Raw genomic sequence first — 15,611 nt, forward strand, 5'->3', positions numbered from 1 at the left:
CATTGTTGGAGTTCAGAGTAACTAAAATGTCTGTAAAATTTAGCCTGCAAGATCGATATTCAAAGGTTTACTGAAGAAACCTGTTTGACGTCTACCCTCTTATATCAGGGCCCCACTAATATACTATACAATATCACACAATAGACTACAAGTGCATCCTGTGCTCAGAGAGTACAATGTATATGACGTTCCTTTGTGAAAATACTAACACGTTAGACTACATGTACTTTTACGAGTTTGGTTTTGAGGTTTTGTACTGGTCATGCACAGTGAACCGATTGGAATCGTTTGTAAACTAGAAGTTATCTGCAGCAATTGTTATGAATGCCGCAAGCATCACATTATCATATTGTGACGTCAAAGTCCCCTGTTTGCTGGGGTTCTTGATTTACCGGACAGAGGCCAGAGGAAGCAATTACTTCATAAATTTTAATTAAAATATTTAAAAAAATGATAATCATGTCACATCTGGCGTTTCGGGGTGCAGTTTTTCCGTAATTTTTTTAGAATCTATTTCCTATAGAATAGTCGTCTGATTTTAATAATTTTGATTACGCATGGATATTTGAGGTGTCAAGTTGGACTACTCTTGTACATGTACATGTAGTATGTGCATGTGCATGTATTACTATGGACTCGCTTTTTTGTATTGTGTTGCAGGGGTTTATGCTGCTCATCTAGTACATCAAAATGAATACTAATAATAATAACAATTACCAAGAAAAGCATTTAGTGCACCATGTGTTTATTCATAATACATTTTCAGTTGCACCATAAGGGCCTGCCTAACTATAACATCTTTTGTGTATACTGGTCATGTACTTTGTACCAGTAACTGTGACAATGTTTGTGATAACTGATTAAATAAATAGTACTAGTACCTTTCCTAGCACACTGAAATCACCAGCAATCGAAGTATATTACATGTATTTAAATTCCAAATATAACGATAACCAACCCTTGTACTTGTACAGTGTACTCCAAAACTACAATAAAGATTCTCTTCTGAATGTCACTTAAGTCAATTATTTCTTTCTCAAAGAGTTAATGTTTTGATAGGATAGACGAAAAGAATGTGATAAAAGGAATGTTTGATTGCCACAAAAAAGCACATCATTAATATTCTTATGAAATCATACATATTGATATTCCTCAAATAAAAGATGTTAATTTTAACATACAATGATTTAAATGCATAGTAAAAAAAAGCTGTTAATGGCAAGTATTGTGCAGAGCAAAAACCAATTTTAACCTAACAATACATTAACAAAAAACAGTTATAAAATATATGCAAATTCAACATAACAATGAATAAAAAAATAGAAGCCTAAAGTGAAACTGAAGAACTAAGTTATAACATAAAATGTTCAGCTCATGAAAACTTATGATTTTTTCAAGCCAGTTATCATAGGTTTCTAGTTGCTTGAAATTTCAACTGAAGGAAATCAGTTACTGTCAGAGACAGGGCTTCATTTGAGCAAATAAAGGGTTTGTTAATAGAAATATGAAGAAGAAAAATCTTTAAAGAATATGAATAACCTAGAATGATGTAAATGTAACATAAATACATAACTGTAGTTATCAGATAAATAACATGTACATTGGAGAACAGCAATTATGTAAGAAAAGCAGAAATCAATTGCAGAGGGATTAAAACATCTAAGTTAGATAAGCTGAAATTGTTGTGTTTGGGATGCAGAAGAAAAGGAAAAACATATTCATGCTTTTGGAGAGGCTGGAAGAACTGCGTCAGGGAAACAAATGGACTGCAATAAGAAAGCCTTAAAAATAATTTCAGAAATAGGTTTTATGAAAGTGTTAGAAACTGATTCAGAAATAGCTCTAAGAAATTGAAAGTTTGCCTCAGCTCAACATTGTGATTACAAGCTGCCACAGTAGATCAAGTAAAGGATATTGCAGTTGCAAAAAATACTGTCATAAACTATTAATAACCAAAAAAACAATTATAAAAACACAATAATATATCAACATACAAAAAATAAAAGAGCACTCCAATACATTGAACATAAATGAAATATTTTTAAAAAAAGATAATTAGACTTTTAAAAAAATTCATAACTTCATAACACAAGACTGGATTTCACTTTTATAGTCAATAACATACACATATCATCATTTCATGAACATTCTCTTACAGTAAATGTACACATACTAGTACATGTATCTAATCAACCTTTTAACTATTCTCTTGAATTAGTATTATTTTTTTTTTCTTGTACAGAATTTTATACAATAACTTTTTGGCAATAAGTCTTGCAATATAAAATATTTCGTGAATCTAAGAGTCAAAATCAGACAATAAATGCAAGGTGAGGCGGTGATGTCTGTATTTTGATACAGTGGTGATACAGGTACTGGTAACTCACTTGTGGGTTAATTCAAGTCCCAAGAATACTACTTTGGACTGAAAATTGGACCACATGAGTATCCCATCATCTTTTGTGCAGAGGGCTATTTTACAAAAGGTCTCAAGGCTTAGCTTGGACAACTTGAATCAGATGTGGGCACATAAAATGCACCTGGCAACAGTGGCCAAAAAGTGTTTCTTAAAAGAATGATTGGTCCACACATTAAATGCAGTTGACATAGCTGGCTTCTATTCCCAAAGTTACAGTAAGACCCAACACTCGGTCTAAAGTTTTCTTGTGAAACCAAACCCCAGCTTTAGCCCAGGCAACCTCCCAATAATTTGCCCCTTATCAGCAGAAACAGTTTAACTTTAAACTGGCAGAATACAGAGGAGAATGGTAACAGACATGATGACAATAGTCATTTCCTTTCATCAGACAACATACAGTATAATAATGCATCTCCATATGTTATAAACAATGATCAATTAATAAATCAGCTAATTAATTAGGGACAATGTCTAAAGTATTCATATCAATTCATATAAGATATATACATCATTCTAGGATATATTTAATGCAGTAATGCAAAGAAATCCATACTGTATATGTTGTATATAGTTAAGCAGTAATAAACAATATTTGGCGCGCGCGTATGTGTGTGTGTGTGTGTGTGTGTGTGTGTGTGTCCATATATAAGAATTTTTTTCAGCTGTTATGCCTTTGCTTTTTGGTTGGAGACTTTCCACAGTAAAATGATTACTTGTAATATACATTGTATATAGGTTAATTCACTTTAATTCAAAATGCAAAGAAAGCTGAACAGGAAAAGAACAAATATGAGATTTAACGATGTACGATTGTATATAATACCAGATTATACTAATATTATCCCAAACTGACTTATTCAACTACTTTCTGCACAGAAATATACACTAGCTGTTTAATTTGAATTATATAATATTAATACACACCAATATAAACATATAAGTTATGAATTTTTGGACAATTCATTTGTTTACCACATGATAATTATCATTCACATTTACTTTATAATTTTAATTGTTAGTTTTAATTCTTTACTCTTTGGAACTAAGAACTATATACAAGCATTATTCATTAATGACTGAGGACCTGTCTTTCACTATGGTAGCCTCCATTGCACCTTTTCCCTAGTCACAAGTATCCTGACATTTACCTAACACAACTCTTGCAACCTCATCTGATTCACTAATGGTATCTATTATATAATATCTATAGGTAATAGGTTTCAGTTACCAGACACAATAGTACTTTTTAACAAGACAATTTTCAACAATATATACCAGTAGTTTCTTATCCAAACCCTTATGGACTGTACACAGTAGTTACTTACAAGTGTCCAGGATTAGGTGGGACAGTACTCCTGCATTTTTATTATCTGTTCCTTACTTCTCTCTCCCCCCCCCCCCCACACACACACACATCTGTATCAAATTTTAACCAAAAAGAGCAAAATATCTGTTCAAAACATGGCTATACCAGTATATTTTCACTTGATTAATTTTCAACTCTCTCTCTCTCTCTCTCTCTCTCTCTCTCTCTCTCTCTCTCTCTCTCTCTCACACACACACACACACACACAAACACACACATACATGCACAAATTCAATCCCCATCTCACCCACTCCACTCTACCCACCCCTGCTTGAGGGCATCTGAGCAGTTATATACACTTTTGTGAATCTTGCTCCCCCCCTCCCCCCACCCAATATCAAATTAAAAATGCTGACAACTGACATATGTGTGCATGGTATTAATTATCATTATTTTGGTGTTGATGCATGTGACTATACATGTATGTGCTTCGGGAGAGGGACATCAACTATTTAACTGACAATGATTGTCTATGACACAGGGGCTGGGCATTTTCATAATCACAGTTTCCAAGTCTCTCTGGCTTCAAAAATTTTGCCCCAGCTTAGCTTTCCAAGTCCCTGTGATTTGACTACATGCAAGGATATTATTTCATCACAGCCTGCTCTTTCCAGTTGTGTATATTCTCCTCTAACATTTTCTGCTGTTCTGGAAACATAAAAAATGTAAATAAAAAATTACTGATATTATGTTACCCTATTTTATGAAAGTACTGTACATTTATCCTGAATTACTAGTAGAGTAGAACATAATTTAGAAATACTTTGATAGAGAAGATTTAACTGAAACTTCTCTCTACAAACAAATCTAAAATGTACATTTTACAGTACCTTCTTTCAAACTTGCAATGGTTGATTGCTTCTTCAGGAACTCCAGACACAGCTGTTTAGTAAGTCCTAGGGCAAGCATATTGCTGGTGAAGTTCCTGAAAAAGAAATTAAGGTACTGCATATTGCTAAAAAGGCTGATTGTGTTTCATCAAATCTATCACAGCAAATAAAGGGTGAAAAGGTTGTTAATGTTGCTGCTATTTGTGGCTACTAATTCCAAATTCCTTTTTTAACAACTTGAAGGTTTTGTTCAAATAATTCAAAAGATAATAATGCGCACACACACACACACGCACACACACACACAAAATTGTTACTCACCCCAGCTGACCAAATGTGATGTTCCTCTCAAATTTCCTATCGTCTCTCCGGTCCTCATTATCATTCCCACTGAAATATTGAAATAATGAATTAATCAAAACCAAAACTTTTCAAAAACTTCTCAGTAAAATTCAGGGAATGTGATTCTAAAACCCAATTCTATACTTAGTATTTTCTCAGCAAAGTTACTTGATGGGCTGAGGGGGGGGGGGATTGTCAACCCTTTACTTTACACACTCAGGCTATTCTTCATTTTTACCAGAGTAATCTCTTCTTTGCAGGAATTAGAGGATGTCTTTTATATGCAAAATTCATGGAAAATACTGAAGCCTTCTTTTTACCAGAGTATTCTTTTCTCAGCGAAATTCAATCAATACTCTCGCCTTTCAGTTTGGATCTTGATGCGGAAAAAGATTTCCACAAATCATTTCTAATTCCTGAGAAAATCCGATTTCCTACTAATTTCTCTACAAATGCTGTTCATATTGATCCCAATGGATGAAAATGCAATCAAACAGCAGCGGATATTTAACCATTTGAAAATCTAATCACCTCACCAGTTTTTACTGGGGGTAATATGCAAAAACTCTACATCCTGCTGTTAAAAAAAACATCTTTGAGAAGTGCCAACTTTAACATTCATTTGGTAATGAACTGGAAGTCACAAACTGAGGATGTGATATATGTAAATAACTTTGAATGGCTTTTGATCTTTTGTGCATATAAAATGGGACAGGAAATCATTGTAAAAACAAATTAAGGATGAGCAAGTGTAATCGCACAGCATTCTGATTTTTTTAAATAGACAAAATGAAAAATTATAGAAGAATAAAGTTAACACCTTAACGAACCTGAAGCAGAAACTGACTGACAGGTTTGCAAGGAAGACGAAGGTAAAAAGGATTAAATCTACAACCTGCTTTTGAGTTAGCCCTGCTGCATGTTTGAAAGGCTGACAGAAAAAATTCCCTAATCCACAGTAAGAAAAACCTCCCTTCTGCTTAATTAACACCAATGAAATATGCACCAACCAAAATAAATTGTCTATGTAGAGCACTGGGGAGCTATTCTCTTATATAACCGTCCATGTCAACTACAAGTATTAAACTGTTAATCTCTCAAAACATACGACTACAGATGGAATGCTAAGATAAAATGCTCAATGTGAAAAGACCTTTCCATTCCAGTTTTCCCTATACAGGAGAACTGCCGATCAATTCCCCAGAGTGTGCTTATGAAAAATGCACTGCACGCCCACTGCATTGTGCTATTGATTACTAATAGGCAGTATTTGCTGGTCGAATCAGTGCAAGAATGGGCATTGTCAGAATACATAAATCTCATTCTATTTCTCCCAGTAGTTGTGATGACAACAAAAAATTTCAAATATCTTACTTTTTAAATCACTTTTTACTTTTCATATTTTTTTAGGAGGGGGGGGGGGGGTAACTTGTAAAAAACATACTGAAAGAACCACACTGAATCATCTTTACCAAATATTATCCACAAAAGAATTTAAATTTTTTTTTTTTAATTCTGACTTTTCAATGTTGTTAGAATTTAGTGAGAAATTACTGCACCGGACCAATTTTCTTATTTTATACAGATGGGTAGCCATGTGCATACATATATATGTATTCTGTCTCCAATAACCTAAATCTAAATAATTACTTTTTCTTTAAAATAAGTATTAGCAAAGGCAGCTGAGTTTATCTGACTAATAAGACCATTTGATTTCAGCAGCCTAAACTGAGCCCCAACACTTAGGGGTCCCACCCTTTGTTAGGCAGTCGCATCTGTATTACAAATGCACATCAAGATCGACCTTCATTACCTGTTTTGTATATGCCGCCTACTGCGTTCATGCTGAACAGCATCGAAGAAAGCAGCATTCCAGAATCTTAGGGATCTCCATATCGGTTGGTCTTTGAGATAGCTGTACAGGAAGTGTTTGTACACTGGCCCTGAAGGGTGGCGAACTGCAATGATGAATATGCCATGTTACAACCAACACAATACATGGCACAACCAACACAATACATGTCACAACTAACACAATACATGTCAACAAGTAAAAGATATGTTATAACTAACATAAGACATTTCACATCTGACACAATATATGTAATGCCACAACCATGACAAAACATTTGACAACAATTACATGTCACAACAAAAACATGTCATTAAAAACAAATCATGTCACATGTCACAACTAATATAATGGACCACAGTAAAGACAGTATACTATATCTTTATTTTAATACCCTGAAAATGTAATGATAAATAAAAGCAATCAAAGTAAAACCAGAAATGAGAAACCAGCAACCAGAAAAGAGGTAAACATATACCACACTATAAAAAAAAACATCTTTTACATCATCTTATTCGATAAAACTTCCCACACAATGCAATGATTTTTTGAGATTTCCTCTTTTCCATTCTTGTGATAACTTGATTCTGTTCTTATAAACTGGAATGTAATAAGTCATGGATGATGATCCCCTACAGAGCTACACAGACACAACCCAGCAGTTGAGATGTTAAAAATAAATTCCCTGGAAACCTCTGGAGGCATGATTTCCATAAATTCCACTTAGGTCAATAAAATTCTTGCATGCTATGGTCCCTTGTCTGACTTTCATATAATATTTCCTAAAATAGTACATAAAGCTGAACATACTCTGTTATGTGCTATCCTCAAATGACCGAGTCCCAAATGACGTATGAATAATTTACAAAGAAGCAAATCTCTTCACCAAAATATTTTTAAAGGAGTTTTTTTCCTTTTGTTTATTTAATTATTTTGTTTTTTGGAACTGCAATTCTTAAAAAAAAAATCCAGTCAATAGGTACATAATATGGGTTAAAAAAACCCACAGGTTTTAACAGAGGTGCCCTTGGGAGCTGACAAGTTCGATCCCAAGTTGTTTTAAATAAACACTAATCCAATATACCAAACAACTTCATTTTTCCTGGATTCCAGCCTTGTGTACACGACTAATGTTATTTAGTCTCTAAGTAAAGAATAATTCTATTTTCACACTATTTGGAGATCATGAAAAACCTCTTTCTTACAAAGAACTTAATTTTGGCACAAATAATGCCTATTGTAAGGTGCAGATTACACTCTAGCTACAAATGTAACAGGCCAATATATATATATAATGCTTGTGCAAGTGTCTTCACATCCTTGTCTACTATCTGTCTTTTTAAAATCTATTTGGAATTTAAATATCTTTTTATACCTTTGTGACTAGCACAATAAATAAATATATAAATATGTTAGTCATACATCTTGCTACTTCATAACTTGTAACTCACCTTCATGGCAAAATGTAAAACACATATTCATTAGCGTCTTTGCAGGAGAGAAATCCTCAGCTTCATTGCACTCAAAGAGACAAATAGCAAAAAACTGGATCAGACGGTAGAAGATCTGCTCATCTACAGTCTTTGTGTTCACTCTCTGGAAATAATTGTGATGAAAAATGTTTTAAAAATTTATTATTACCATTATACGCATAATTATTCCTATTTTAAGAAAAGAAGACAATATATATATATATATGCTTTTTAAATTTGTATTAAGAACATGTTATGAATCCATCCCTGAAACAAAGTTATAAGCTATAAACTGATGTGTGGAACTGCATTTAGCATACACTGTGTTACCTGAGCATTCATGTTCCTTGCAAACCACAAACGTCCAGGATTTTCCTGAAATGTACAAAAAAGAGAATAAGGTATATATGCCTTCATAAATTTAGCAATGTAAAACAGCAACCACTTTCTTGTTATAAAGACACTGATAAAATTTTGGGTCAAATAGAACCAAAATTATGATCTTAAAAGTTTGATCAACTTTTGGCCTAAAATTATATTGTAAGAACTGTCCCCTGGCGCTTCTGTGTGAACAGAGACAATGACCTAATCAAGGGAAGTGCTTTGAGGCCACAGGATACGAGTCTCATCACAATGCAGTCACGCAAGATCACGCAAGAAGGCAGCTGTTTTTTTTTATCTTGAAATACACCTTCACCTAATGAGTCGAAAGACCAAAGCGGAGGCATCTTTCAGGGTGTTTTGCAATTCACGCTGGATGCGCGAATGTGAAGTACACTTAAACAGAATAAGAGTTGGTCTGAAACATTAACAATATACATATCTCTCTTGGTTGTATTGATATTGTATATCATTTTAAGGGTCTATATACTACCCATTTATTTTGGCTGTAAGTAGAAATTTTCAGGGGTATTTATGAACAACAGACAGCTGTATTGTTATATCCAAACTGTTTTACAATTTAACTGCTGTTTTCTAGTCCATATAATTTTGGCAAAACTAACTGAAATTCTACACAACCATACTCTGCCTGGCAGATATATACATATCTCTGGTACTGATATGCCTTGGTGTGTTTTTATCTAGATCTAGCTCCTCCACAGTCCACAGATATATCACCATGTACTGTCCTTTTTCTTCTGTAATACTGTTTTTCTTTTTGTTGGCTACAAGTAGTTTGAAGGGCAAAATATAGCATATTTGGGTTTTGCAACTGTTTATCATTCACCATAAACTTACTTGGCAAAGCTCCCCAAATCTTGCTTTGTCTGTCTGAGATATTGCCTCTCTGAAATTATAAAATTATTTGTTCATGATAAAGTGAGAAATATTTGGATTAAACCTAACACCTGCAGGAACTTGTGAAGTCCCAGAAAATATTATATATTGTAAGAGTACAAAAGTTATGGTAAAAAAATGTATCAATTAAGATAAAGATGAGCAAATGCATCATAGAAATGGACATTACAGCCTGTATATGTACTTGTTTTTTATTTATTCTTTTTTGTTTCCCTGTTGTCCAGACCTGAAGGTTAATGTGGTCTGTTTAAAATACACAGGGAACATCTTCAAAAGATATCCGAGTTGATTGATGTGACATGAACTAATGAAATAAAGGAGACCAAGAAAAAGAAGGGAAAAAAATCAGTCTGGCATGCTTGCCTTAATTACTAAACCACAATAACAGTATGTCTATTCCACAGAGGAAATACAATCACTCAATCGCTGCCATGTACCAGTACTATTGCAGAAGTGGTTTTAACTACTTAAAAGTCACACACTGAAAACTTGATATTTAATAAATGTTTATAGCCCCCCCTCCCCCGAAAAAAAAAATTACCAAGAAATTTAGGCAATTTTCCCTCATACCCCATATATGTATAGTATTACCCTATCCAAAATCATTAAGAATATAATACTAGTAATGATCTTAAAACTCAGTTTCGAATTTCTATTTTTTTATCTTAAGCATCACAAGTAACTACTTCTAGTCCCCATTTCTATTACAAGAGTGGCTTATTTCAAACAAAACAATAGTCAAATATTATCTTATGACCTCAGTGTCCTTGAAAAGTAGACCAAGCAGAGTTCTTTGCTGAGATACCCAAGAGCCCCTTGAGAGACTTTTGATCAAAAATAGATGGTCTGTGCTCAAATTTCAGTCAAATAAGCCTGTTCACAATTTTGCCACACAAAGACAAGCAGATGATGATCACACATACCATGGCGAGAGACATATTCCAAGGATCCCACCACATGAGCTATACTCTAAATACCCCAGTGTAACCAGATGGCAATGCCGTATGAACCCTAGCCCTCCCCCCTCACATGACCCCCCCCCCCCAAAAAAAAAAAAAAAAAAAAAAGGAAATTAGCTAACACACAACTAATCTATACCTCAAAGTCAACCTCAAACAAGATTTGCTTTTATTCTCAGTGAATAATTAGGTTTGTAAAATCAATGAAAAATACAAGTTTACTCAAGAGAGTGATGAGACTAGAAACAGAGCATGCAATTCCGATAATTAATGAGACAGAATTTTTTTCCACAAGACCACCTAGGGAAATTAGATAGGCTTTTAAAGATCAACCCTGTTTCAAAGGAAAGCCAGTGTGTCTGATTATTTCTACAGATTTATTTCTTGGAGGCTCATTGAGCTGAGCATATTTCAAGGGGATATGAAAGAATTTCAAAGGGATATGAACGGATTATTTGCTGACTTTTTTGAAAGGTTGCACACTCAATCGTTTGAACATGATTTTCCTTTTTGCTCATTGGTGTGTTACAAGATGGTTAGTGATGCAATTCATGTTGATTTAGATTAAAAGCATGGAACATTTCTCATGCTTCACTGCAAATATCCTACGCATTTTTAACAATAATTTTGATAAACCTCATTTTTTACTGTTACATAGTGACTTTCTCTATTGTTTCCCTTTTGTTAAAAAAATCAGTCAGATTTCAACAGTTAAAATATTAAATTCACCAAAATGATTAAAATGTGTTTATACCAATCTAACTCTAAGAATTTATTCTTATAAAGAAACACATACAAAAACTTATTTATCATTAATTAAAGCAATAAATGGCCACAATAACCTTTAACATTGTACGTCTTGGTTTGACACTAACTCTTATACTGCTATCAGACACTGTGTACAACTGCAAAATATAGTTCTGTTTAGCTTTAACATTTTGTTATTCATCACAGTTTTCGGTGCTTCTAAAATGATCAGTAATTGTTAACTCACTATTAGCTACAAATCAGCACTGACCCACTCCCATTTTCAGTATAGTGACCCTCTCCCATTTTCAGTATAGTGACCCTCTCCCATTTTCAGTATAGTGACCCTCTCTCATCTTCAGTATGGTGACCCACTCCCATTTTCAGTATAGTGACCCCCTCCCATTTTCAGTATAGTGACCCTCTCCCATTTTCAGTATAGTGACCCTCTCCCATCTTCAGTATGGTGACCCACTCCCATTTTCAGTATGGTAACCCACTCCCATTTTCAGTGTAGTGACCTACTCTCATTTTCAGTACAGTTGTGCTCCAATGTCATCTCAAAGGCATTATGCCACTGAATGAACATGCGGGTAAGGAAGAATGAAAATTAAAGAATAAAAAATAAATAAGAATAAAAATAAAAATTCTTTGTCATCAGTGTGCATGCAGCTGTCAACTGCTGGTTTCTACTGAAAACTGAGTACCTTACGCATTAATAAGATCTACCATTCTTTTTATTATTATAAATGAATCATTTTCTATATACCATTACCAGTCAGAGTAACAATACTGTACTTTACTATATAAAAATAAATTAAGTACATGGAAATCCAGCCAATCACTTCTAGACTCAACAGTTATGGAAAACTCCACGACAGCAGGTCCCTTGTGTGGGTTTTAATGTTAATGCAATAGATGATAATCAAATTGAGGCAGGCATTGCCCTGTTAGAATTTAAAGGCAAATCTATTTAATGACAATCAAATTTATTGATTTCCTTCCAATTTGTTACCAGCTTGCAGTAAGAGGCTTAACTGGGCTGAGCAAGATATAGGGTGTGATTACAAAGAGCAAGTGAACACAAATTAATTAGTTCAGCCTTGATTCAGTGACTCAGACTGTATTATAATTATGTTCAGATATGCCTGAATATCTCTTTGATGGTCTAATGGTTCTAAAAAAAAACACCTTAAATTACTTCAAAATACCGCAATAGTCTACCATACTGTATATTATGCATACATGTAGTTCTGTGTAGGAGGAAACCATATTGGTTGCTGTAGCTGGCACAGAATGTGCTGCAAGCTGAGCCAGTGTCCTGAAACAGGTCAGCAGCTCAGCAGATAGGTTCCAATGTGTGCTGGCCTAAATGTAATCAGTTAATGCAGCTTTGTATGAATTATACAAGAGGGCCTGCAGTTATCCCCGAGAAAAGGCCACCATTATGCCTTTTATTACATACACATTGATCCTGGGTAAGTGGTCATGGGAGGGTTCTGGTCAGACTTACATACAGACTTTTTTCCATATGACACTGTATATATGCTCTTAATATGTTCACACACACACACACACACACACACACACACACACACACACACACGTATTATGTTTTATCACTTGTACCTGGTGGTAATTTAGGCCTGTAAACCAGATTTAACAGCGATTATAAGTTGCACTGTGCTGGCTTTCTAAGGTTTCAAAATCAATGCAACATTGCTAGTTTTTCTTTAAAAAAAAAAACAAAAACAATTTTTCTGTCAATATGATGCTATTCCTGGCTGTAGGACAGAAAAGGATCAGCATCCATTTCAGTGTACTGTATTATAATTATTGGTTATTTTGTATCTTTGCATTTGGGTAGTAAAAACAGAAAAAATAATCATCCAAGCGAAAGACTATCATTGCTTCTACAATGTTTGTGTAACACTAGATGTTTGAGTGTTTTCTGTGATGTCTACAGAAAAAAAATCCTATTCATCGCATCCATATATCAGTTGCAGATGACAACACCTACATACAATGTAGTGCTTTATCACACAACAATACATCATCTTCTAAAATAACACCATATTTAACACACCTGTCCATGCCACCTACATGTATTTCTCCATGACAGTAACAGTGACAAACCTCTCTTTTATTTAATTTTTCCCACTTGTTTGTAGAACTGTAAACATAACTTCATTAACTGCAAATAAAATGTTTTTCTTTAATATTTTAAGTTTTCTACCTACATGTACAGGCGTGTCATTCAGTTAAGCTGATTGCACTTGGTGAGTGTCTCTGCGGAGTTGGGTCGATTCACATAGACTGATGGTGTCTTTGTGAATGGGGTCTAAAATGTCACTGAAATGTTTGCTCACAAAACCAAATAAAAAAATCTGCATCAGAGATGTATGAGCACAGAACCATTGCTTTCACAATTCATTAAGAAAAAAGAATGAGAAACTGGTTTTCCTGTCTTACATGTGTCATCCATTTAAGATCTATTCAAAATAAAAAGTAACAGGACCCATACCAAATCAGACCAGTACGATTATCTGATCTGGAAGCATAGTTGTCCATGACAACCAGGCGATGCTTTATTACATGCCCTGTACCAACTGGAACACTGGAGATCGAGAGAGAGGTATTAAAGGAAGGGAAATTAATAAAATTAGAATCTAGCGAGGAAAGTATCATGGGAGCTGTACGGCATCACCATCCTACCCTCCCACCTAATTCTCTCATCACATTATTTCATTATTGATTTCAGCGTGGGCCACACGAGTACACAGGACATCCATTAACAAGAGGGACCAAAAATCAATCCGTATGGACAGGCAACCATTTGAAACTCGATCAGGCACTTTCTTCACCAAAATGGCTAATTAATGAACAAGTTGAATCAATAGTCTTCTGGTACTCTGTAAATCAAAGCTGTCTGGACCTTACCATGAACTATCAACCCCTGAAAGTCTGACAAACCTTTTTTTTTAAATGTATTTGTAGCATTATGATTTTGACTTTTTTTAAAAGATGAAAGAATGTAATTGATAGCTGCTGATCTGTAGTTATGATCGACAGATATAAGGAACATGCAGGGTTTTTTCAAATGGGACATTTTTTTTCTACTGGTGCTTGGTAGATAACTTTGTGAGGCCATAGCTACCAGCACATGTAGGTAATGGATGGCTGGTAACTTAAACCTTTGTATGGACACTCAATGACCAACCAATGACCAGTGGCCTTTAACAAGATCAGACATTAATTAGAAATGCTTTTTGCATGCTAAACAAATCAAGGCATTTATGAGCTCCACTGTGTTGGAGAGCCCTTCAAATGAAAAGCCCTTGAGAGGAATTTAAAAGTAAAACATTATCAAAATAGTTATTATTTTGGAATGTTTAATTTTTTAAGCAACATTATCTACTAATTAAAGGATCAAAAATCAGTGTCGACATATATCAGCAGTTAAATCAAATTCTACTATATTTAGAAAAATCACTTGGGCATCAAAAATTGAATAAGGCTTTTCCTGCAACTAAACAGCAGTGCCTTCCTGCTTTATAAATCGCTGTGCTGTCTGATAGGTCGATCAGATGTTACGATCTACTCGCAAGAAACGCATAACAAACTTGTCATCTGAGCATTCCTCAAAGGACCAGACAGACAAATTACTAAAAATTTCAGAACAACGAAACTGAGGAACAAAGTTCATATAATATAAAGCAATGACAAACATTGTTTAAAAAAAAGAAAAAAATATTCACACTGTGTACACAGTCAACATAGAGACCAGTATTGAAACAAGAACAAATTCAGGTAGTGCAACTGCATTTGCATTGAATTCTTGGAAAACCATTGAACTAAATTAAGTCCTTGAGATATATCTATGTACTGTATGTGCATGTAACTGGACTTCATGCAATTATTAGATCATATTTGCTTGGAGGGTTCTTTAATTAGTTACTTATCTTAAAGTAATATCTCACTGTTTTACAGCCAACAATTACATGATAACACACACCCACTTTCCTGTGACAATAATTTCTGTTCAACCGTTTGATTTGTTTACCTCAAAAGTGTTAAGTGATCTCCATGTCTGCATTTAGATGAACCCTAAGTGTTGGCTGATTCACAACTTAAATGCATGTGCAGAAGATCAAATTGATTAATCCAGGATTGACATTTCTGAATTGGAAGTCGGGTCTCTCTATAACACCACTCTCTGCACCAAGAGACAATTAACCACTCTGTCTCACCCATTCAACCATGGGGCATCTGGATATGATCACATATTTAACCAGGCTCTTGCTAAGCATTTTAGACTTATCTTA

General features: G+C 34.4%; 1 protein-coding gene across 1 annotated transcript in view; it reads right to left on the reverse strand.

Moving 5' to 3' along the window:
• Positions 1 to 4,261: 4,261 nt before the first annotated feature.
• The window catches only part of LOC106169538 (uncharacterized), a 31,627-nt gene continuing 20,277 nt past the window's right edge, over positions 4,262 to 15,611 (reverse strand). Inside the window, exons 5-11 of the mRNA XM_087010899.1 lie at positions 9,521 to 9,569; positions 8,612 to 8,656; positions 8,261 to 8,405; positions 6,771 to 6,915; positions 4,937 to 5,005; positions 4,616 to 4,710; positions 4,262 to 4,433 (exon numbers count right to left, since the gene is read on the reverse strand). Coding sequence (XP_086867025.1) covers positions 4,372 to 4,433; positions 4,616 to 4,710; positions 4,937 to 5,005; positions 6,771 to 6,915; positions 8,261 to 8,405; positions 8,612 to 8,656; positions 9,521 to 9,569 — 610 coding nt within the window. The 3' untranslated portion in view covers positions 4,262 to 4,371. The remainder of the gene's footprint in view (positions 4,434 to 4,615; positions 4,711 to 4,936; positions 5,006 to 6,770; positions 6,916 to 8,260; positions 8,406 to 8,611; positions 8,657 to 9,520; positions 9,570 to 15,611) is intronic.

The sequence above is a fragment of the Lingula anatina genome, chromosome 4, assembly GCF_051362555.1.
Source record: "Lingula anatina isolate TDL-2025a chromosome 4, LinAna3.0, whole genome shotgun sequence".
Taxonomy (NCBI): domain Eukaryota; kingdom Metazoa; phylum Brachiopoda; class Lingulata; order Lingulida; family Lingulidae; genus Lingula; species Lingula anatina.